The sequence below is a fragment of the Malassezia globosa genome (assembly GCF_000181695.2).
Source record: "Malassezia globosa CBS 7966 chromosome Unknown mgl_sf_1.1, whole genome shotgun sequence".
NCBI lineage: Eukaryota > Fungi > Basidiomycota > Malasseziomycetes > Malasseziales > Malasseziaceae > Malassezia > Malassezia globosa.
The window spans coordinates 988,134-1,008,931 of record NW_001849874.1 but is presented as its reverse complement, the minus strand read 5'-3'; the positions used below and the strand labels follow the sequence as shown (position 1 = coordinate 1,008,931).

Genomic DNA, 20,798 nt, shown 5'->3' with positions numbered 1-20,798 from the left:
GCGGAATGCGCTTGTCAAGCCGATGTGCACCGGTCAGGTACACATGGCTCGCGACAGGCAGCTCCGACTCGGCAAACAGGTACAGATGGAATGCCTCACAGTCGGTGATCGAGAGAGCGAGCGGATCGCATACGTCCGGCCACGGGGTGTAGCCGGCGGGCGCAAGAAACCTGCACAGGAGCTCTTCACGTACGTCGGGCCGATCCATGACGGCATGGATCGAGCGGTTCACATCATACATCACGCGGACGTCGTGCAAGTCAAGGCTCCTGCAGTGAGCCCGCCGCACAACCGTGCACAGACTTCCACAGTGGCCTCGCAAGGAGACGGAGTCTTGGGCGCTGTACCAAACGCAAGACCATGCACCGTGAAGCCAGGCAAGAAGCGCACGCCACCATCGCGGTAAGGGCCGACGGGACGCACGGCCCATTCCTCGTGCATGAGACTCGTGTCCAAGCTAGCGACGGAAGCGACTGAGTGGCGGATCCAAGTGCCAAGCGAGCTGCGGATCGGCGGCGATGGAACGACACGTCGCGGCATGTGATGGTCGCAAATGTACGCGAGCCACGCCAGCTCAGGATACGACCCGAGATGCGCGGCCGGAGGCATCTCGGGAAGAGCGAAGCGCAAAGTGGGCTTTGGCGGCGCAGAGTCAGCCCCCGCGGCGGCTTCTGCGCCAGGCGTCGACAACATGCTGGTCCTGACGTTCGAATGGGAGCTCGTTCGCTTGAGTGCGGATGAGCGAGCGGAGGACGACGGCAATGATGGTGGCAATGCAAGTGTCGACGACGCAGACGCAGACATGCGCGACAGGATGCCTTTGATCGCTGGCGGTTGCTGTCTTGACACGATCTGCAGCCTGTTAATCGCTAGACTAAGTTGAGACGCGTCCGATGCACGTGACACTGTCGACCGCTCCGTCTCGGCGACCGACGACGTATCGTCGTCGTGCGCCTCTTCTCGCTGCCTAGAGAAGCTGCGAGTGATGCGGTCTTCGTCTTCAGCCTCGCGCTTTGCGCGTTTGAGAGCGCGCTCTTCGAGCTGCGCACGCTCAGAGTCACGACGCTGAGTCTGACCTGAGTGGTGCAGCTCCATGCGCGCCTGCATAATCGAGTCCGACATGGACAAAGATGGGGCTGCCGACGATGAGGAGGACGAGGCCGGCGACGACGAAGACATGGACGACATGGACGATGAGAGCGACGGCGACAAAGATACGGATTGAATGGACATCTCAGCATCCTGAAAGTCGTGCGCAGCGCTATCATCTTCTGTGTCGCGCTGGTCCATGTTAGCGACAGTCAGGGCAGGCACAGACCTTGAGCGCCGGAAAGAGGCATTCTGCGATGACGACCTCGCTGTTGTTGTAGCTGTCGGGGCAGTTCCTTTTGTACTCGAGTTGCTTTCATCCATTGTGCGACCATCTGTGTTCTGCAGGACGGCTGACGCGGCTGAGGCAGCTGCCGTGGCGACAAAAGTGGCCGAGTTGGCGGAGGAGCCCGGCTGCCTTTGCCTGCTAGGGTCTTTCGCGGCCCACTCATCATCGTGGGCAGACTGACGTGCATGCTGTTGCTTTTGCTGCTCGAGATGGAGCCTGAGTTGGAGTTCACGTTCTTCTCTGTCTTTCTGGATGCGCTGCTGTTCTTCGCGCCGCATGCGTGCAAGTTCTTCGCGCTCAAACTGCTCGCGTGCTTCGCGCTCGACCAGCGCTTTCTTTTCGCGTTCGATGCGTTGCTGACGCTCTTGCTGCTCACGCATAGCACGCTCATGCCGAGCCTCTTCAAGACGAGCAAGCTCGGCAAGTTCTTTCTCGCGCTGAATCCGCTGGAGTTCTGCCTCCTGCTTCGCACGCCGCTCTGCCTCGATTCGCTCGCGCTCCTCCAATGCACGTCGGCGCTCAAGAGCAAACATTTCGTCGCGAGCGCGGGTCTCGCGCTCCATTTCGGCAGCTAGAATCTCGGCCTTCCGGGCTTCTTCAAGCTTTACGCGTTCCATTTCGAGACGCAAGTGGTGCTCGATGCGTTCGCGCTCAGCCTCAAGACGCTGGGCCTCTCGTTGTCGCTTCAACTCGCACATCTCCTGGTGCATCTGCGCAGCCTTTTGCGACTCTTGAAGTGTGCGGCGCTCGAGTTCAAGGCTGGCCTTAGCGTTGATACGTGCTCGTTCCAAGACTGCCTCTTCTTCCCTTTGCCGCACTCTGTGGAGGGCATCGGATTCAGAGCGGCGCTGTTCTTCCACTTGTCGGGACGCGGCTGCATCTCTGACGCGCCGCTCTTCCATGAGCCGCCTCTTGCGCTCTTCGATTTCTTGCTGCTGCTCGCGAATCTCACGACGCAACGCTTCGCGCTCGGCCATAGCGCGACGCTCCCGTTCCATGTCTTCGCGCTGCCGGCGCTCTTCTTCGACCAGGGCTTCACGATGCGCTTGTTCCGTCGTTGCCACACGCTCACGCTCACGTTCGAAGGGCCGAACGCGCGGGTCCGCAGGCTGCGTCACACTCACGACGGATGCTGCGTCCTCGAACGTGTCATGCGTGCTGGACTTGTCCGATGGCGACGGAGGCGTGACCGACAAGGACGACCGCTGTGGTGCTACAGGTGCCGGCTCATCGACAGATCGAAGTGTACTTGGCAGAGCCCGTTTGGACTTGGGCTGTGCAGATTTTTGGGGTGTGGAGGCACTCGCACTCGGTGGCGCCTGGCTAAGGGCGAGCATATGCGCTTCCATTGGGGTCAGAGTCGAGTTGGGGCTCCGAGGCTGAGCGGGACTGGGACGCGAACTCAATACGGGAGTGGCTCCGGTAGATGCCATCGTAGATGACGAGACGCTGCGAGACTGGTCCGCAACGGAAGTCGCCGTAGGAGCTAGATGCGACAGGGAAGCAGGCTGTGGCAAGAGTGTGGCGGATGTCTTTCCGCGGCTCGCGAGCATCGGCGTTCGCGACAGGGATGGATCTGCGGCGGGTGGGGTCACGGGGACCCAACGTGTGCCAGGACTGGGAGTTAGGGGTGCGTACGATGAAGATGAAGACGGCGCCATGACAGGCGAGGCGCCAGCGATGCGAGCTCGAGGAGGGTGGAATTTTCGCCGCGGACGCCGTCGGTGATTCTGTCGGCACAAGACCGGGCTCCGTGCCGGCGCTCATACCAGCCACTTTCACAGTGCGTGCACTGGACGAGGGCTCTCGTGTGGGACGTGTGCCACGGTGCCGGGGTGTCGACGACTCTTTGGGCGTGCGTGGTGCATCTTTGGGCCGCGAGCGGCGGTCAGACGGCACAACACGGGGCGCCATGAAAGCATGATGGCGATCTTGATCTTCACGTATCCTGTGCACGTCGCGAATACGCACAGTCTCCTCCTCATTGATGTCAGAGTCCGTATCGGTCAGTGAAGTAAGGGAGGAGGCATCGTCAGCATCGGGCCTCGCCAACACACTGTGCTGGCAGTCGCGTTGATGATCTGATCCCAGCGAAGGGAAGGGCTCGGGACTCGATGACGACAAATCTTCGCCAACAAGACGGAACTGGTGCGGTGCGGCATCCATGCGCGTAGGCCGCGCTTCTCGTCGGCGCTGGAATATGGGTTCAGATGGCGTAGACGCTTTCCAGGTCTCGTCCGCCACACCAAGCGACACGGATCGAGCCGCAGGGGGGTCAGCGGGTATCGAACGGGTATGGGACCGGATCACACGGATCTCTTTCTCTGGCAAGACTCACATTGCGGGTGGTCGACATGCTCCGAGGCAGACGAAGCCTCCGCACGCCGGCGCTCCTCCAACACAGAGTCCTGAGTTTGGACAGAACGCTTGGATGCATCTGATTTTTTTCTAAAAGGCATAAGTAGGGTATGGTCTCGGGGGCGGTCCTCTGCGTAGCTGCCAGTAGGTTTGGATCGAACGTGCATGATTTTGGCTGCAGATGACAGTGGCGGGCGGTGTGTGCCACCCGACATCGACAGCTGCAACGTACTGTCAAGTGCTGGATGGGCGCGACTATGAGACAGTAGAGCACGTTGATTGTCACAACGCACACACACGCACTCACACTCTCGCTCACTCACTCACTCACTTCCTCACCCACTCGCTCGCTCTCGCGATCTCACTTCCTCACGCAAGTAACACAGGAAAGTTGGCAAGGCTAATGCGTGAGAGATGCAGGTAAGAACACTGCAGGAGAGGCGCGCGCGCGCGCGCGCTCGCGTGGAATGTTCGGCCGAGATGCAGCCATCACGCATGGTAGGCATGTTGCTCAGGACGCAAAAGCGCGCGGGCGGCACGCATGGGTGTGGAGAGAGTGAGTGAGTGAGTGAGTCAGGTGGAGGACGAAAGCAGGATAGCAACAAGCAGCAGAACGAAGAACCCCTGGGAAGCTACGGATGACAAAAAAAAAAGGCTAAGCGAGGGCGGACGACGGGGACGATCTTGCTTCGGTGGCATGTTGTATGTACGAGGAAAGTCGTTCGTGATGGAAGGCTATGACTCTGCTGAGAGCGCCGCGCCTCGTTGTACGTACGCATGATGCAGTGCAGCGATATGATGGCATAAATAGGACCATGTCACAGGGAAATCACCTAGAGCATGTCGAAACTTGGGAAGTAGGACATACGCGTGGCGACCGCATCCTATGTCGATGGGACTCGACATATGACCTGTGCGTTTCTGCCGTGCAAGATAGGTTTCCCAGTTGCAAAGCTCCCAGACGAACAGAGCATGGGGCTGGATCAGAATACGCAGGCGCCGGCTTCGTACGAATACAAACGCATCGACGAAGCACCAATCCATATGTGCCATTACGTAGGCAAGAACCACGGTCGCACTGCGGCTCACACCAAAGCGACAGTGCACTAGCACGCGTCCACCCTGTTGCCGTGCACGCTCGATGTACTGAATGGCTGTGATGAGATGCTCACCAAGGCCATGAAGACCATCGTCTGGCACATGCTCAATCTCCAAGACATCGACCTCGCCAGTGTAGTAGGCGGTCTGAAGTGTGTAGGGGCCTTTGACTTGCATCGCACTCTCACCGACCGAAACCACGTGAGTGATGCCCAACTGCTCGAGCAAGCGTGCATTCATGGCATGGAAAACAGTGCCGAGGTAAAGGAACGGCAAAATCCGCGACGGAAGACTGCCATCAAAGTGGGTGGATTGGATCCACATCGTGCTTGCAGGGCTAGACGAGAACGCCGATGAGCACGACTTCAGCGCCGTTGGAGATGTGGCCACTTTGGACGACAAGCTTTGGCGGCGCATCCATGGCACCCGCTGTTCGATGAGCAACAGCAGTTGGAAATCAGATGGCGTCACGAAAAAGGGCCGCTCAAGATGCAGATGCATGTACAAGTATGCATCGGACAGAGTCAGGCCGTGCTGGTACATGAGATAGGCCAGCGCAAGCACAGACACTTCCGTGTATCCATCGTCGCAGTGCATCAACGCGTGTCGGGGTATCTGGGGAGCGGTACATTTGTCTGGATGCACTTGTCGATGGAGCCATGCGCACAGTTCAAGGATGCGTAGGGCAAGTTCAGGCAACGCCTTTGTCTGCTGCACAGCATTCGGGCATTCCAGTTGAGCGCGAGGGACGCGCCTCGATGGGCTGCCATGCCCTTGCGACGCGTCAAACTGTCGAAGGCTTTGTGTGACGGATTGCAGGAACGATGCCGCCGGCGGCACTGCATGCGGATACACCTCAATATTGATGGTGAATGGCCGGTGTGCAGGCGACATGGAAGGGGTATCTGGATGGACGTGGTCTGACGTGCTGACCCAAACATTCTTACTGATAGCTGTCGGTGCCGTCAAGAAGTGTAGTTCGTCGTTTTCCCGCTCAAATAGATCGATGAGGCGCCGGCGCTCGCCTCGGCTCGAAATTGCAACAAGATTCGGGCACTCGATTTCCAGCGTAGTGAATGGATCCGGCAAAATGTAGGTGCGGAACTTGGACGCATGGGGATTCGTTGTCCGTCGCTCCCGAAAGAACTCGAGTTGAGCATCGCGCAGAACGCGTGCTGTGTCGAACACCGTGTCACACATGCCATCTGGACCGTACACAACGATATCAGAGATCATCGCGTAGTGGATAGACTGAGCGGCAAAATGACGAATCCCCGTACTGTCTCCGACCTTGCTTGGCACGAGAAACCTTGGCCCATGCGGCGCATGCACATCGACCAGATCCTGTAGACGCAGGGATGATAGCAGGACGGAGTGATCGGGCATGGTGTCATGGGATTCTGCACGCACGATCGTGAGACCACGATGCGTCGGTACAGGCGGGAGATCTGTTGATCCGTGAAGAAACACGTGCTGTTGCGGGGTGCCAGACCTGCCGCAATACAAGAAGGGAAACACAGTGTTGGCAGGCACCTCATGCGACAAATGTCTCGCGTACAGGTGGCGGAGCTCAGTCGGTGGAAGGAATTCTATGCCCAGAGCTGCGGCTGCTGTATGACTTGAGGACATGGCCGTGTCTGTTGCTTTGGGCACGTTAACAGAGTTGTTGATGAGCGTAGCAGCAGAGACGGGAGCTGGAGCGTTAACGCGATCATCGACGACACTCATAGTGACTGCGTGACGAGGGTCAGACGATGACAGGTGGGAAGCAGGTGCGACATTTTCATTCGTCGATGATGCGTCAATGATGTGCAGCATGCCTTGTACATGAGGTACACAGTGTTGTTGCAAATGTCAATCGCAACTGACGTCAGCACTGACGAGGACGAGTCAGTGTGCGGGGGAGGGGGGTCCCATCGGTCAATGGGGCATCATCGCCCAGGCATGTGAGATAAGAAACAGGTTCAAAATCGTATGGTTTATGTCCAATCAAGCTTCCATTTTTAGATACGGTTTGTGGTTTGCAGAAAGGCGCCACACCTTATCCGCCCTTTCCAGGAAAAAAAAAAAAAATTGTAGGTTGCACACTGTTGTTGCACCATCCAATCGGTCCCGTAGGAAGAGGAGGCACCTAACAATATTATTTCCGTACGTCCCTAGGTCGCCCACGCGCCCGATGCAGGTGCGCACGTCGATCACAGATGCATGTGTCAGGTTCGAATAGAACGGGCCAACGCAGCCCAATTTGGCTCAGTGAGTTCGGATCGTGCGCGACCGGCTTACGGAAGCCGTGTCGACAGTCCTTCACCACATGCCTTCCCTCACTGCTTCTCACGTACGTCCACACCGATCGTGATCACGTGAGCATCACCGGCTCGGTGCACGTGGCATGCGTGGCGAAGGGAGAGAGAGTGAGAAAATGAGTGAGTGAGGGTGAGTGAATGAGAAAGGTGTGTGAATAGCTGTGCGACATTGACTCGTTATCGTCAAAGTGAGCGCGCAGCAAAAAATTGCTGCTGTAGTTGCACGTTGTCCCATTTGAAGCGGCCAGCGCCCACTATTGCTGTTCCCGCTGCGTACGAAAATCTGGGATGCTGCCTATATCGACGGCGATGAGCGCGATCGTGCGGCGTACCTGTCGGACATGGTCGCCTGCCGCGCCACTCACACGTTGGCTTACGACGACACCTGCATTGCATCAGAGCCGCGAGACAGAGGCACAGCCGGCCGCTGCTGCCACCAAGGATGCACCAAGCATGCCGGGATGGACGCCGATGTCTTTGCGCGTCGGATTGATCACACGGAAAAAGGGTATGACGACCATGTTCATGCCTGATGGAACGCGAGTGCCAGCGACAGTGCTGTACGTGGACTCGAACCAGGTCTCCATGCATGTACAGCGAGACGCGCCATCGCAGGACGAGGCGCCATACATGGCCTTGCAAGTAGCGGCATCGGATGCACGTGAAAGCGCAGTATCTGCACCGGTGCGGGGGCATCTCTCGCGTGCGGGACTGGGTCCGAAGCGTGTGATCAAGGAGTTCCGCGTGACGCCAGATGCGATGCTCCCAATCGGAACACAGCTATCAGCCGCGCATTTTGTCCCTGGGCAGGATGTGGATGTGCGTGCCATCACACGGGGGAAAGGCTTCGCGGGTGTCATGAAGCGACACAACTTTGCAGGGGGAAATGCATCCCACGGTGCCTCGCTCGCGCACCGCACGCCCGGCTCCGTCGGAAACAATCAAGACCCAGGTCGTGTGTGGCCAGGAAAGCGCATGCCAGGCCGCATGGGCGGTCACTACCGGACGGTGCAAAATGTGCGCGTGCTGCGCATTGATGTGAAGAATGAGCTGATCTTTGTGAAGGGCCAAGTGCCAGGTCCTGATGGGGGTGTGGTATTCGTGCAAGATGCACTCAAAAGTATGGTCAAAAATGCCTATTTTATGTACCGAAAAGGCGTAACGCCCAAGGGCGAGCTATTGGATCCTGCAAAAGGACCTGCCCAGTACTTGCCGCGTGGTCTGATGGACCTTCCATTCCCAGCAGGCACGCGTGACTTGGCTGCACAGCTACCAGATGTGGTGGAAGTAGGTCCCTGATATGCTGCATAAAGAATGACAGAGATGATGTGTCCATAACGGCATGGAATCGGCATGGAATGAGAGTGCAAGAAGTGTGTGGCGTACGTAGGAATAGAGCAAGGTGGTCCACCACCACCACCACCACCACCATGACTTGATCAATAGCCTGTGGTGAAGCCGATGCTTTGGTCAATGGGGGCTTTGAGATGCAGGTTGACATAGCAAGAAAGCTCGAAACCGGGCTAGTGGTCAGGGACACGACCGCTCTACTACTTTCGGTCCTCGTTCCCACGCCTGTTGTGACGAAATCGTTCACCGCATGTATCATCCATCCATCCCACACGAACTACCTACGGCTACACATGGCCTGGCACACCGACACGGGCGGTGACGCTGATGGCGACGCTATTTACACGTGATGTGCATGCCTATGGACATGGCCACCATAGGTAAGAGTGGTAGGGGGGTGGTGTAGAGAGGGCGGCCGCGTCAGCACGATGCACGTACATGCCATGCATCGCACGGACTACCGGTGCACCTGGGCAACAAGCTGGTAGATCGACTGCCGCACACGCGCAAGGTTCGTAGATAGACTGCCCTCGACAACGATGCGGCCAGTTCCCTGCTTCGTCACAGTGACATTGCGCTCGTCACGATCGCCACACACGAGCACGCCTTCACCAGCAAAGTCGGCGCGGATGCGGTGCTGACGGGCCAGGTACGCCTTGAGCGCAGGGAGACGCAAATCACCGATGTACAGCGTTGAGGGGGCCTGAGCCGTGTGGACGGTGGCAGCATCATTCACAGGCACAAGCGTCGGGGTATCCGAGTCGCTCGCAAAGTCCGGCGACACGTGCAAGTGCACGATATTGTAGTCTTGCATAGGATGCCAGCGCAGGCTGCCCATGAGCGCATCGCCGAGGCGCACGCTGTACGAGTTCGATAGACCACCCACCGAGACCGTCTGCCCTAGGTCGGGCGTGTACAGGTCATGTGTGCGGCTGAGCTTCGCACGCACAGCGAGCGTCGTTGCCTCGTCGCCATTCACCATGATAAGACGGCGCGGCTGCAGCTGCGGCACGAGGGTCGTGAGCGCACGGCCGTCATTGAGCCCCTGCAAGTCGACATACAAGACATGGCACCGCACAGCGGCATTGAGCGTATCGGACGTGTACTTGCACGGCACATCGACAGGGCGAGTGCGCTTCTTCTGCGGCTTAAGACGCTCAGGGTTCAGTTGCTCCTCCTGCTCAGCCTCCAAGCGCCTGCGACGTGCGAGCCATCGCGATGTATCGATCGACTCGCCATACCCATCGACCTTGCGTTTCCGCTCGATGTGCGGGAACATGCGATAGTGCACAGCATCGCGGCTGACTTGGCCACGTAGGAATATATCAAATGACATGCCAACGGGCTCTGGCGCTGCTGCATTGAGCTGCATCTGTGCACGCTCTGGTGCGATGGTGCGTGTGGAAGGCAAGCGACTCGGCTGGCCATCGAACTCGTCGTCAGAGCTCGAGTCCGACGACGACGCATCGTCATCATCCACATCGTCTGCCTCGCGCTGTGGCTGCTGGATGCGTGCGCGTGGCGCATCGGCTGCAGCTTCGCGCGCTTTTTGCCGTTCCACATACGTCCGGAGCTCATCGCCAGCAAGTGGCACCCGTCGTCGGAGCTCGTAGCTTAGCTGACCTCCCACACTGACCGGCACACCGACGTGGCCCTGACGCCATGCATCGCGATCAGCCTGCTTCGCATTCCAGCGGTCCCATAGATTGCGCACGAGACTCGATGGCGTGCCACGCGATGTGAGGATCAACAGCGCATCTGGATCACACAGGAACTCGGGGAGCAGCTGCCGAGACAAGCCATGCGAAAGCGCTGGGGGCGTAGCCAGCACAACCTTCACCTGCGATGGCGTAAGTGCTTGATGCAACGCTTCCACAGACGAGTAGAATCGAAGGCCCGAAAAGTCCAGTGGTGACTTGGCCGTCGCCGCCGATGACGACGAGCTGCTGGAAGTTGTCTTGCGACGCGACGACGCCTCAGGCGCATCCAGCAGCTGAATCGCCCATTCGCGCGACATCCATTCCATGAATGTGCGTGCACGCTCGACGACCTCCTGCCCAGTGTGTGATACGAGACATAGCGGGAAACGCTGGTGTTGGTATGAAAATGCCCAATGCTGGTCGAGCAGCACGAGAATCTCGAGCAGACGTGCCGCACTGTCGACGGGAATCAGCACGGAATGCCCGCTTGTAAGTGTGCGATGTATTTGGCTCAGTAATGCGGCGTCGCGATCTTTCCGCCGCGCATTGGTGAAGAGACCACGCTCAATGTCAGTGATAAGAACATCAGGCCGTCCTATGGCATGCGCAAGCGGCGCAGCAGCACCGACCGACAAGAGCGCCGTTCCATCCAGGTGGCGCTCACGGTGATGATTCCAATCGAGCGCCATTACGATGGTGCCGACAGTGGGCGAGCGCAGTTTCCACACCGTGCCGCCGAGGGAGTGCCCGGCATTGTACGCCGTCAGCACGAGACCAGCGCATTTGCCATCCAAAGGCGTCGGTTCCAGGTATCGGAGAGGCCGTATTGCATCAAAAGCATCATCTACCTGCGCCTCCGTGGGGATATAGCGCTTCAATCCCGAATTTGCTTCGCTCTTAGACGACGTCAGATTCGCATCGACTTCGGCGCGCCACGAGCGAACGATCTCAAGCATTTGCAGGCGCCCCATGGTCTGTACAGGCAACGTCGCATACACTGGGCACTGAAGGCCATAGTTGGCGTATGCGTACGCATATAGCCCTAGATGCGACATTTCTGCATGTGTGAGAAGCACAACATCGATCGTCGGACCTATACGCTCCAGAATGTCGGGGAGTGTTCCACGCCATACATGGGACCCTTCCTGCTTCAGCTGCGTATCATCCACAAATGTCAGGTCCTCAGGTGCGCCGCAATCCAGCAAAATGCGACATTGGTCAATTTCCAACAAGTAGGAGAGCGCCTTGGATCGCTCAGAGCTGCCGCCGCCGCCGCCGCCGGCATTGTCGCCCCTTATGTCAGACGCAGGCGCATACGGGCCTGATAAGGGCGTAAAATTGAGCATGAGATCTTGCGCACAAGCTCAGCGTGCAACAAGCCGCGCGACGTGTTCACTCTCGCGACGCTGTGACGCTCTTGCCCTGACGACCGAACCGGATCGGTCGATCGATCACAGCTTGACACTTCATACATACACTGCAGCACAGTCCACACGCCATCTCGGACGATTATGTAAGTATTCGCACTCGCGCCCATGTGTTGGTGTCGCAGTCCAAGTCCGCGTCGCTCGCACGTCTATACCAGAGCTTTTTCTCAGGCCCTGCATTAGCATTAGGATAGATCACATCGTGTATCTGCCTTGCAATGTGTATGGACGTTGTTGGGTTGTCAATTCAACTAAAAACATAGTGGGATTTTTATGTGGTCAGGACATCAGCATAGTTGCATCTGAGAGACATTCACGCTCTTTCGTATGACAAGCTGTGGTAAAGAATATGTTCGTAGGCATAGGCCAGTGCGCTCTGTCGTACGGCTACCCCCTTCCCATGCCACGCATGCGCTGGACAGACTTGGTCGAATTTGACGTCGAAAGCCCCCGTTCCCAGCAACATTTGTTGCTAGTGGCCAAGAAAATGCCCCGACTCGTCAGCGCTATGATCGCGTTGTCTCGACATTTCACCATGTCGGCACCGGTTTTCAAAAGGATGACATAGAACATGACTGTTGATACTAAATCTTCTGATCATGTCATAAAGCTCTTGGACTCGAAATCAAAGCAGAAAAAACCATATGCTAGTTGCATTGCCTACTTGAGCGAGCCATAGTGCAAGGATGGGACCCTTCGCTTTCGGTTGAACCCGAAATTAGGGATGGCCATTCTAGTGAATGGCAAGATGAGCGCAAGATCCAGCATCATGGAACACGTTTACTCTGCAACAGAATCACACAGTGTAATGAGTCTCAACCTTGTTCAGTTGCCGCCCTCCGCCTCCCCAATGCTGGTGCTAAAATGCGATGCGACTCACACTGTTCGATAAGTTCCAATGTAGACCTGCTCGTCCGCTCACCAGAACACCGTGCAAACTTGACAACAAAGGACACCATGGAATTCACCCGTCTTCGGCAGAAGGAGGAGCATGTGCCACATGACCCGAGCCTCAGCATATCGCCTTGTCGAGCTCAAATGCCATCGGCAGAATTACTGAATCGAAGCAGCGCTGGCTCACATGCGAGCAAACACCGGACAACAAGGTGTTTTTTTTTTTTTTACTTTTTGGAAAGAGGCAGTGCCTCTCGGTCGATGTCTCTCGCATTCCATGCATTGGATATAGCCACAGAAACCATGCACACGTTCAAGCACACGCTGGTCAGTCATAGGAATTGTGCCGCCTCGTAGTGTGAGATGTTGATGCATCCAAAGATGTCCTTGGGTAAGTTAGCTTCTGCCTCTTGCACCCGTGAAGAGTAGAGTGGAAACATGGGGTCGTTGGATTTCACTTTCCCTCACGCAAAATGGACACCATAAGATGCGTGACGAGCCACGTCGTATGCAAGCTCAACGTCACTGAATTCGTTCTCCATGTACCGCTCAAATGCGCGTACGTGTATGATATATTGGATCTGCCACTGATACTCACATGGTGCATGAATGGGCCGAGAAACTCGGCAACTTGAGAGCGGGGAGAGACACATTCCAAAATTGGGCGAGCTGTGTTTACCCGTGCCACACTGCCTCCGGGCAAGTTGAATGCAGCTATTGCTATTTTTACATGCCATGCATTTGAGATCCACGGTGTAAGGGTCACAGGACATGTCAGTTGGTCTTCGCATGATGTGAGAATGGTTTGATGGGTGCGATCTTCAAAGTCACATCACAAGGTCTTGAACCACAATTTACGCGGACGCACAGACAGATTTTGAGTTCATAGCTTCATATCAGATTCCTCCAGTACAAATCATTGTGCAGATACATGGCTTATGACAGAAATCACCGAACCATGCCTGCCACGTTGGACGCTCAAAGCACAGCGCAAGAGCAATTCCACAATACTTTAGTTCAGAGCAACAACACAGCTTCGAACGTTGTAGTGCCTGCCAAGATAGGATGAGCGCGGTGTGATGGAAGATCTGTTCATGATAGCAATGACTGGTGCACCCTTAGTATTATACACCTAGTTGGGAGTTAGCCGCCATTGCCATAGCTGTACTTTCACCCGCGTTGCGTCTAAACGCAAACCACATGATCCTGATAACATGTATAGAGAAGGCTTGTTCGTTGTATCAACAAGTTCAAGCACACTTACAGTGTTAGAACGGTAGCAAATGATGTCGCTTTTGTATACACAGGCGCTCAGAGTCCGAACTTCATTTGGAAGGTTCGCACTGAGCTTGTTTCGCAGACACCAGTATCATGGTTTATGATCCCTGATGATCTGATACGCCGTCGCCCTCCCACCGCCACCAAAAAAAAATGCATACATATATATGCATGCCATCTTCCATAATCTCTCTGCCTGCACACACGCCATGTATGGTAAATGTAGCCAAAGTCTTACTAGCACGTCGGCAGTCAAAGCTTTGTGAAAAGCTTGAAGGCGTATTGCAATAGGCTTCCATAGAACGAGTTAGTCCAAAGAAAAAGTGCTTTATTTGTTCGTCCAGGTATATGGGTGACTCTTGTTGTCTAGTTGCTTCTACCGGACAGACAACACATCCGTACATTGAGCTTTTCAGATGCTATCAAGCACCGATATGATGCCCAATAACACCATCTTTGCCGTTCTTCCGACATTGAACGGCAGCAAAATTACCATGTTGATTGGGTGGGTTGTATGTGTTTGTTGATAACGGAAATGCAGACAACTACGTCGCGCTGAGCAGTATTTTGTCCGCCATATTCATGCTGTGGGAGTTCCATGTTGAGCTATATTTTCACTTTGGGCAATCACAAATACGACCCAATTTGAAGGATGGAGAAAACGAGTGGATTTTCGTGCCGCTTACGTCTCGAGCGAAGAAAACATGATTTCTACCCGGTTGATGACCTTCTGTGGGTGAAAGTTCAACATCATCCATGCTATAGGATTTGCAAGCTTGTCATGAGGCACAAAGTGACCTAAAGCCACGTTTGTATGATGCTGGATGCTTGACAGTATGCAGAAACAAGACATCCGGAAGATTGGCACAACGAGAAACCTCGATCTATTTGGAAAAGCACACCATAGCTAGATAGTTTGGTCATTTTGTGTTCATGTCGAAAGGCTGTAGAAAAAGAGACGCGCCAGATTGCAAGGACTGAATCTGCTGTGCAACCAATCATGATTGAAATTGAAACTAGCTGGGGTATTTGGTATGAGCCAGGTAAGTGGCACATGGATTCATAGGGACTTTCGTACGAGCCATACCGCGGACGTAGACAGAGACAGGAGAAAGGGAATTTTTTTTTTTTGGGAGGGGGGAGGGAGAACGAGACATGAAAAATGAGCCGTAGGTCCTCACATGCTATTGCGACGCGCACGCAAACCACGCACGGCCGACTTGGCTGGCATAATCTGGGCATGGGTAGGTAGACGACCGTGAGCCTGCCAGCTGGCCAGGGCTTTGATGGCAACATCGTAGCCGGCAGCTAGGATCTCATTGTAGCGACCAAACTCGAGAGTGCCGTACTGCTCGACAGGCATGCGCAGATACAAGCATGCTTCATTCGCCTTGGCCGACTCGAGCATTTTGACAGACGTCGTGTAGGTAAGACGAGTCTGAATGTCAGGGATACTGGGGATCTTGCGCATGTTACTCCATGGATTCAGGCGATTCAGCAGCACCCACCAGCCAGACAGAGTGTCACCGTAGCTCTGCGAGGTCGTATCGTCGAGACTACTCACATCGACGGCAATGACTGTGCGCGCGCCCATAGCGAGCATGATGGACACGGGCAAATTGTCGGTGTATCCGCCATCGACGAGCATGTCGCCATCGTCGATCATCGGCGGCACGAGGCCTGCGAGCGTCATGCTCGCTCGAATATACCGCCATGCGTACCCACTGACGTGCACCTCCATCCGACTCCATGTAATGTTCGTCGTATTGCAAAAGTACGGGAGCCACATGTCTTCAATATGCGTGTCGGAGAAGCATTTAAAGATGCCGCGGTTGAATTCGTGCCCCGTCGTGTACGATACGAGTGGGTACGTCAGATCCGTCACGAAGCGCCACAGCGATGCCATTCGCCCAGCAAATCGTTTCGCACGTCCATGACTCGAGACGGATGCACCATCGCGTGCGTACAAACCGCCGACAAACGAGCCGATTGACGTGCCGCCGACCAGATCAATAGGTATGCCCAGCTCCTCGAGCGCTCGTAGCACACCGATGTGTGCACATCCACGAGCTCCGCCGCCACCCAAAACGAGCCCAATCGAATAGCCACACAAGCGGCGCGCGAGTCGCGCCATGTCCGACAAGTGAGGTGGGCGTGCGCGAGGCGGCGGCGAATGTGATGCACGTACAATGCGTGTCTTGAGCTGCTGTGTCAGTGTGCGCAGAGCTTGGACGGGCGTCGGCCCTGGCATCGCATGCGTCCGGGGCGTCTTGATGCCGTGCATTTCTACGTGGTGATGCGCACTGACCCATGGACGCGGCTTAAGCCACTCACGCGTCGTCCCTGGCGACACACTGCGCTCCGGATGCAGCAGCACCAACTCCTTGCGTGCCGTTGTCTTGATACTCAGAAGAAGCCGCTCGAGCTCGCCGACGTGCGGATCGTCGCCGAGTCCCACCAGCAGGATGCAGTCGGCGCGCCGCACAGCGGTGGCGGCCCATGACGACGATGCGGGCGTATCGACCATGAAGAGTACCAGTCGATAATGCTGCTCTTGGTCAGAGAGCCAGCCAGCAAGTTTTAGCTTGCCCATGCGCGAGAACGCGTGCCGGCCAAGCTCGCGAATCACACTGCTCTGTCGCAAGACGACCACAGGCTCTGCCAGAGCAGCTGCACAGGCTGACTGCAGCTGCTGCGTGAACGCGGTAATGGGGATCGCCGTGGACGCCGGTAGCACGGCGACGGTCTTGAAGTTGTGTGTGCTCTGACCGCGGCCAATGGTCGCAGCCAGATGCGGAGGAAGTGCCATGCGGCGCGCCGTCTCGCGTGTGTCCATTTCCATGCGCATGCGGCGTGCAATGATGCGGGAAATCTGCAGCGTCACCGGTGGATGCCACAGCGCAATAGCATTGAACAGGGTCGTCGGCATGCGCGCGAGTTCCGAGTCACGAATCGAGTGCAGCGTAACGGAGCGTGGTCCCTTGGTGATGACTTCGACTTCACCTAGGCTATCGCCTTGGCCATATTCGCCGACGACCTCGCGCGTGCCATCAGGCTGATCCTGCAGTGCACGCAAGCGACCACTAATAACCATGTACAAACTGTCACCGACGTCGCCCTCTCGGAAGAGGACCTGTCCAGCTTCGACGTGCACCCAGTCCAGAGCTGCATCAATATGTAAGATCAGAGGCGGCAGCAGACTCAAAAGACGTTCGATAGCGTAAAGAGCGCGTTGGCCCGCCTCTTCGACCCACCGGTTCAGCGCGCGCACCGGCAGCAGGCCTACATATGTGTCTGTCTTGGCGACAATATCGACAAAACTCGGCACACCAAGCAGGCTCGATAGGTAGCCGGCGATCCCGCCCCGCTCAACGGTAAACAGGCTGCGCGCATTTGATTCAGACGTGCTCACCTGCCGCATGTCCAGCACACCGTCAATGACGTAGAACAGGCCTGCATCTGTCTGTCCGGCATGTGCAAGCACGCTGCCAGCGCGAAAGAGACGGAGCTCCACGCCGCTTTCCTCCGCAGGCAGCGACGTCATCGATGTCGGGTGCATGTCGTCAGAGGCCGATGTGGCAGTGGACGTCATGGACGTCGATACGTCGAGGCGCGACAGATTCGTAAATGCGTTCGCAAATGGTCCACGATGCGACGTGAGGTATGGGCTCGCCAGATGGCTTGGAAGGTCGGGTATAATGGCCTCAGTGAGTCCCACACTCTGAACAATGCAATGCATGACCTCGTCACGGATGTCCAGAGCACCGCGTGGCACATACGTCGTTAGAGTATCATCCGACGCGTGCGCATTCCGAATGGGCATCTCGGGAAGAAACGGCTCGTCGAGAACGCCTGACCATGCTGTGTAGATCTCCAGGCTCGACAGCATGGTGCATCGGTTGTGGTGGCCACTCGAAATGCGAGACTGAGTTGCGCGTTCGTACAGAAGAAGCTTCCGCACGCACGTCGGTGGATACGATAGGCTGTGTGGATGGATAGAAGCGGCGCCAAAGTTGCTCGAGCGCTGCAGGCTCATAACACTTGTCGGGAAGGTAGACACGCGCACACTCATTGATCGCACGCTCCGTTTGCATGACATCGTATGTGAGTCCAAGGTACTGATGCGCTGTGAGGAACGTGACGCGCGCAAGACGAGTAAGAATAACCTGGACAATGTGTGACGCGGCACTTGGGTACTTGGCCGTGAGGCGTTGGAATGCCTCGGCAGGGATCACAGCGAGTGTTGTGTCAGTCTGCGCGCAAGCACGCGCGCAAGTATTAAGGAAAGCGCGCGCGTCGCTGCCTGCCGAGCTGGACATTGAACCTTGCGGTAAGTGCGATACAAGAGGCATCATACGGCTGGGCTCCCTTAGCGGGTCATTCGAATCAACGGAATCGGACATTGACATCGATCGTGTATGCTGCCCCCCCACATCCGATGAACTAAGCGGAGGGATGTCCGCATCCTCATACGTAAAGCCCAGCTCTACATGCTCCGTAAACAGGCGCAAAATAGTAAACAGAGAGCTGAGTGTGCCGCCACTTTTCACATCATTCACAAGCTGATACTCAGGCGTGACGTCTGCATTGCTGTGCTGTGGCGTCACGTATGCAAATACTTGGACATGGCCCTCAATAACAATGTAGAAATTCGTTTCAGAATTGAGATGAATCTCATCGCCAGCTAATAGACGACGTGTTTCGAGATAGCGCGTAAGCTCATGGAATACGGGGCGCTCAAGGAAACCAAAGATACGGATCGCCTCCAAAAACTCGTCTAGGTAAGAATTAAAAGAGTTGCGGTCATCGTCGTCATGCGCATCAGGAGCGACATCCGGCGGCACATTGACAGAGTGTATTTTTCGGATGGGCGCCTCTCGCACATGTTCGTACCTGTTCCAGTGGCGGTATCGCAGCCACAGGATCACCGTGGTCGTCACGCCTATGCACCACAAAGCAAGCACGGGAAATGTCACTTTCACCGTCATGCTGTAATGTAAGACCCAGTAAAGCGTGCTGGGTAGTGTGATGGACGTGAAATGTAGCGTCCATCGAACTATGCGAAGGGTGGCGAGGACAATACCCAGCAAGCTCTGCGCGAGCTGCGTGATGGGCGTCGCAGGCACTGGAGGCACGTCCTGCGTCATCGATGGTGGCTTATGATTCATTGGGCCATGGCCCAATACCGATGGCTCTATGTCCATGGTAGAAAAGCAGCAGCAAACAAGGGAAATTCAAACGAGTGGTATGTACGCGTATTAAATTGGATCAAGATTGTTCCGTAAGGCCTCTCGTGCCTGTCACACTCTCATCTAGCAAAATCCCACACATTCACGCCCACGATCAAATCCTCTGCCAACCTCCACCACGTGACAGTGCGAGGGCTTTCGAATGATTATGTCTTGTGTCCTTCACAAGAGCCGCAAACAAGAACCGCGTACTCTTATAGCCCCACCCCCCCAACATTGAACACGCCGATAGTGATGACAATCATACTACACTACACGAACTATACACGCGGTGTCGTCTTTTTTTTTTCGGATTCCCTTTATGCATGATGTTGTTTTCGTTTTTTTTTCTAGTTCTTGCATTTGGTTTCTGACATGCACCTTCTTCATCTCTTTGGCAGAGCCTTCCTAAGGCATCAGCCACAATCTCTTGGCTTCTCTTAAGCGCCCGAAACATCGTAAATGCAGCGGGGACTGACACATGAGCGCTTTGGAATGAACATTACGGGTTGAGGCAGACTGTCTCTGCGATGATGCCTGTGACACGGTATGGGTCAATGTTCGATGCGGGACGACGGTCCTCCAGGTAACCATGACCCTGCGCAGCGACATGACGCGGGATACGGATCGAAGCACCACGGTTCGCAACACCTGCGGAGAATTGTCCAATATGACCTGTCTCTTGGCGACCAGTGAGACGCATATCATTGTCCTCACCGTAGACAGCAATGTGCTCTTGGTGGCGCTTGCCGAGACGCTCAATAGCGGCCTCAATCGCCTTGATACCACCTTCGTTACGCATAGCCTCCGTCGAGAAGTTTGTGTGACAGCCAGCGCCATTCCACTCACCTGGTACAGCCTTCGGGTGCATCGAAACGCTCACACCCCAATCTTCCGCAATGCGGTGCAAGAGGAAACGAGCCATCGTCAGATGGTCACCCATCTCAATGCCTTCGCATGGACCAACTTGGAACTCCCACTGCGACGGCATCACTTCCGCATTGATACCAGAGTGGTTGATACCAGCGTAAAGACAAGCACGGTAGTGAGCTTCAACGATGTCACGACCAACCACACGGCCCGATCCGACACCACAGTAGTAAGGGCCCTGAGGACCAGGGAAGCCGCCTACAGGCCAGCCGAACGGCCTACCATCGGCACCCATGAGCGAGTACTCCTGCTCAATACCGAACCAGCAATGTTGATCCTTGCAATGCTCGAAGATCTTGACAGCATTGTGACGGAAGTTGGCCTTGTTCGGAGTGCCGTCATTGTTGTAACATTCGGCAAGGACCAAGACGTTATCGCCACCACGGAATGGATCAGGGAAATAAGCAACAGGGCGTAGGTAGATATCAGAGTTCTCGCCCGGAGCCTGGCCAGTGGACGAGCCGTCAAAGTTCCATTCCTTAAGATCCGCAAGCGACTTGATAGGGCCGTTGCAAGTCGTAGTCTTGGACCGAGGCACACCGCAAGCGTCGAGCCAAACATATTCAGCGGCGACTTTTCCACCCTGTGAAAGCTTCAGGTATGGCGCAAGAAGCGAGTTGTTTTTTGTGATCATGCTGATGCCGTAGGAGGTGGGTGGGCGAGTGAAGGCCAGAAGGTGGACGGATGGGATAGATAGTTGAAGGAGGGCAAAAAGTTGCTACGTTTATTCATTTCTGTCTGTCGGCCGCGCCCGGTGCCACTAATGCGTCGAAAAAGACCTACCTGCCACTGGCATGACCCATCAGAGTGCAGCTGGATAAGTATACAAATTATGATTGGTTTGAAAGAAAATG

At 55.8% G+C, this 20,798-nt stretch overlaps 6 protein-coding genes across 6 annotated transcripts; 1 reads left to right on the top strand and 5 right to left on the bottom strand.

The window, feature by feature from the left end:
- Positions 1-240: 240 nt before the first annotated feature.
- Positions 241-3,039, bottom strand: MGL_0455 (uncharacterized protein; the record flags this gene model as incomplete). Its single annotated transcript, XM_001732628.1, has 1 exon — positions 241-3,039. The coding sequence occupies one exon, from the start codon at positions 3,037-3,039 to the stop codon at positions 241-243; it is 2,799 nt and encodes a 932-aa protein (XP_001732680.1).
- Positions 3,040-4,471: 1,432 nt separating this feature from the next.
- Positions 4,472-6,562, bottom strand: MGL_0454 (uncharacterized protein; the record flags this gene model as incomplete). The annotated part of the gene is made up of 1 exon (XM_001732627.1): positions 4,472-6,562. The coding sequence occupies one exon, from the start codon at positions 6,560-6,562 to the stop codon at positions 4,472-4,474; it is 2,091 nt and encodes a 696-aa protein (XP_001732679.1).
- Positions 6,563-7,425: 863 nt separating this feature from the next.
- On the top strand, positions 7,426-8,436 carry MGL_0453 (uncharacterized protein; the record flags this gene model as incomplete). Its single annotated transcript, XM_001732626.1, has 1 exon — positions 7,426-8,436. The coding sequence occupies one exon, from the start codon at positions 7,426-7,428 to the stop codon at positions 8,434-8,436; it is 1,011 nt and encodes a 336-aa protein (XP_001732678.1).
- Positions 8,437-8,944: 508 nt separating this feature from the next.
- Positions 8,945-11,533, bottom strand: MGL_0452 (uncharacterized protein; the record flags this gene model as incomplete). Its single annotated transcript, XM_001732625.1, has 1 exon — positions 8,945-11,533. One exon carries the CDS (start codon positions 11,531-11,533, stop codon positions 8,945-8,947), a length of 2,589 nt encoding a protein of 862 aa, XP_001732677.1.
- Positions 11,534-14,963: 3,430 nt separating this feature from the next.
- On the bottom strand, positions 14,964-18,933 carry MGL_0451 (uncharacterized protein; the record flags this gene model as incomplete). Its single annotated transcript, XM_001732624.1, has 2 exons — positions 14,964-17,711; positions 17,752-18,933. 2 exons carry the CDS (start codon positions 18,931-18,933, stop codon positions 14,964-14,966), a joined length of 3,930 nt encoding a protein of 1,309 aa, XP_001732676.1.
- Positions 18,934-19,516: 583 nt separating this feature from the next.
- On the bottom strand, positions 19,517-20,578 carry MGL_0450 (uncharacterized protein; the record flags this gene model as incomplete). Its single annotated transcript, XM_001732623.1, has 1 exon — positions 19,517-20,578. The coding sequence occupies one exon, from the start codon at positions 20,576-20,578 to the stop codon at positions 19,517-19,519; it is 1,062 nt and encodes a 353-aa protein (XP_001732675.1).
- Between the last annotated feature and the right edge of the window lie 220 nt (positions 20,579-20,798).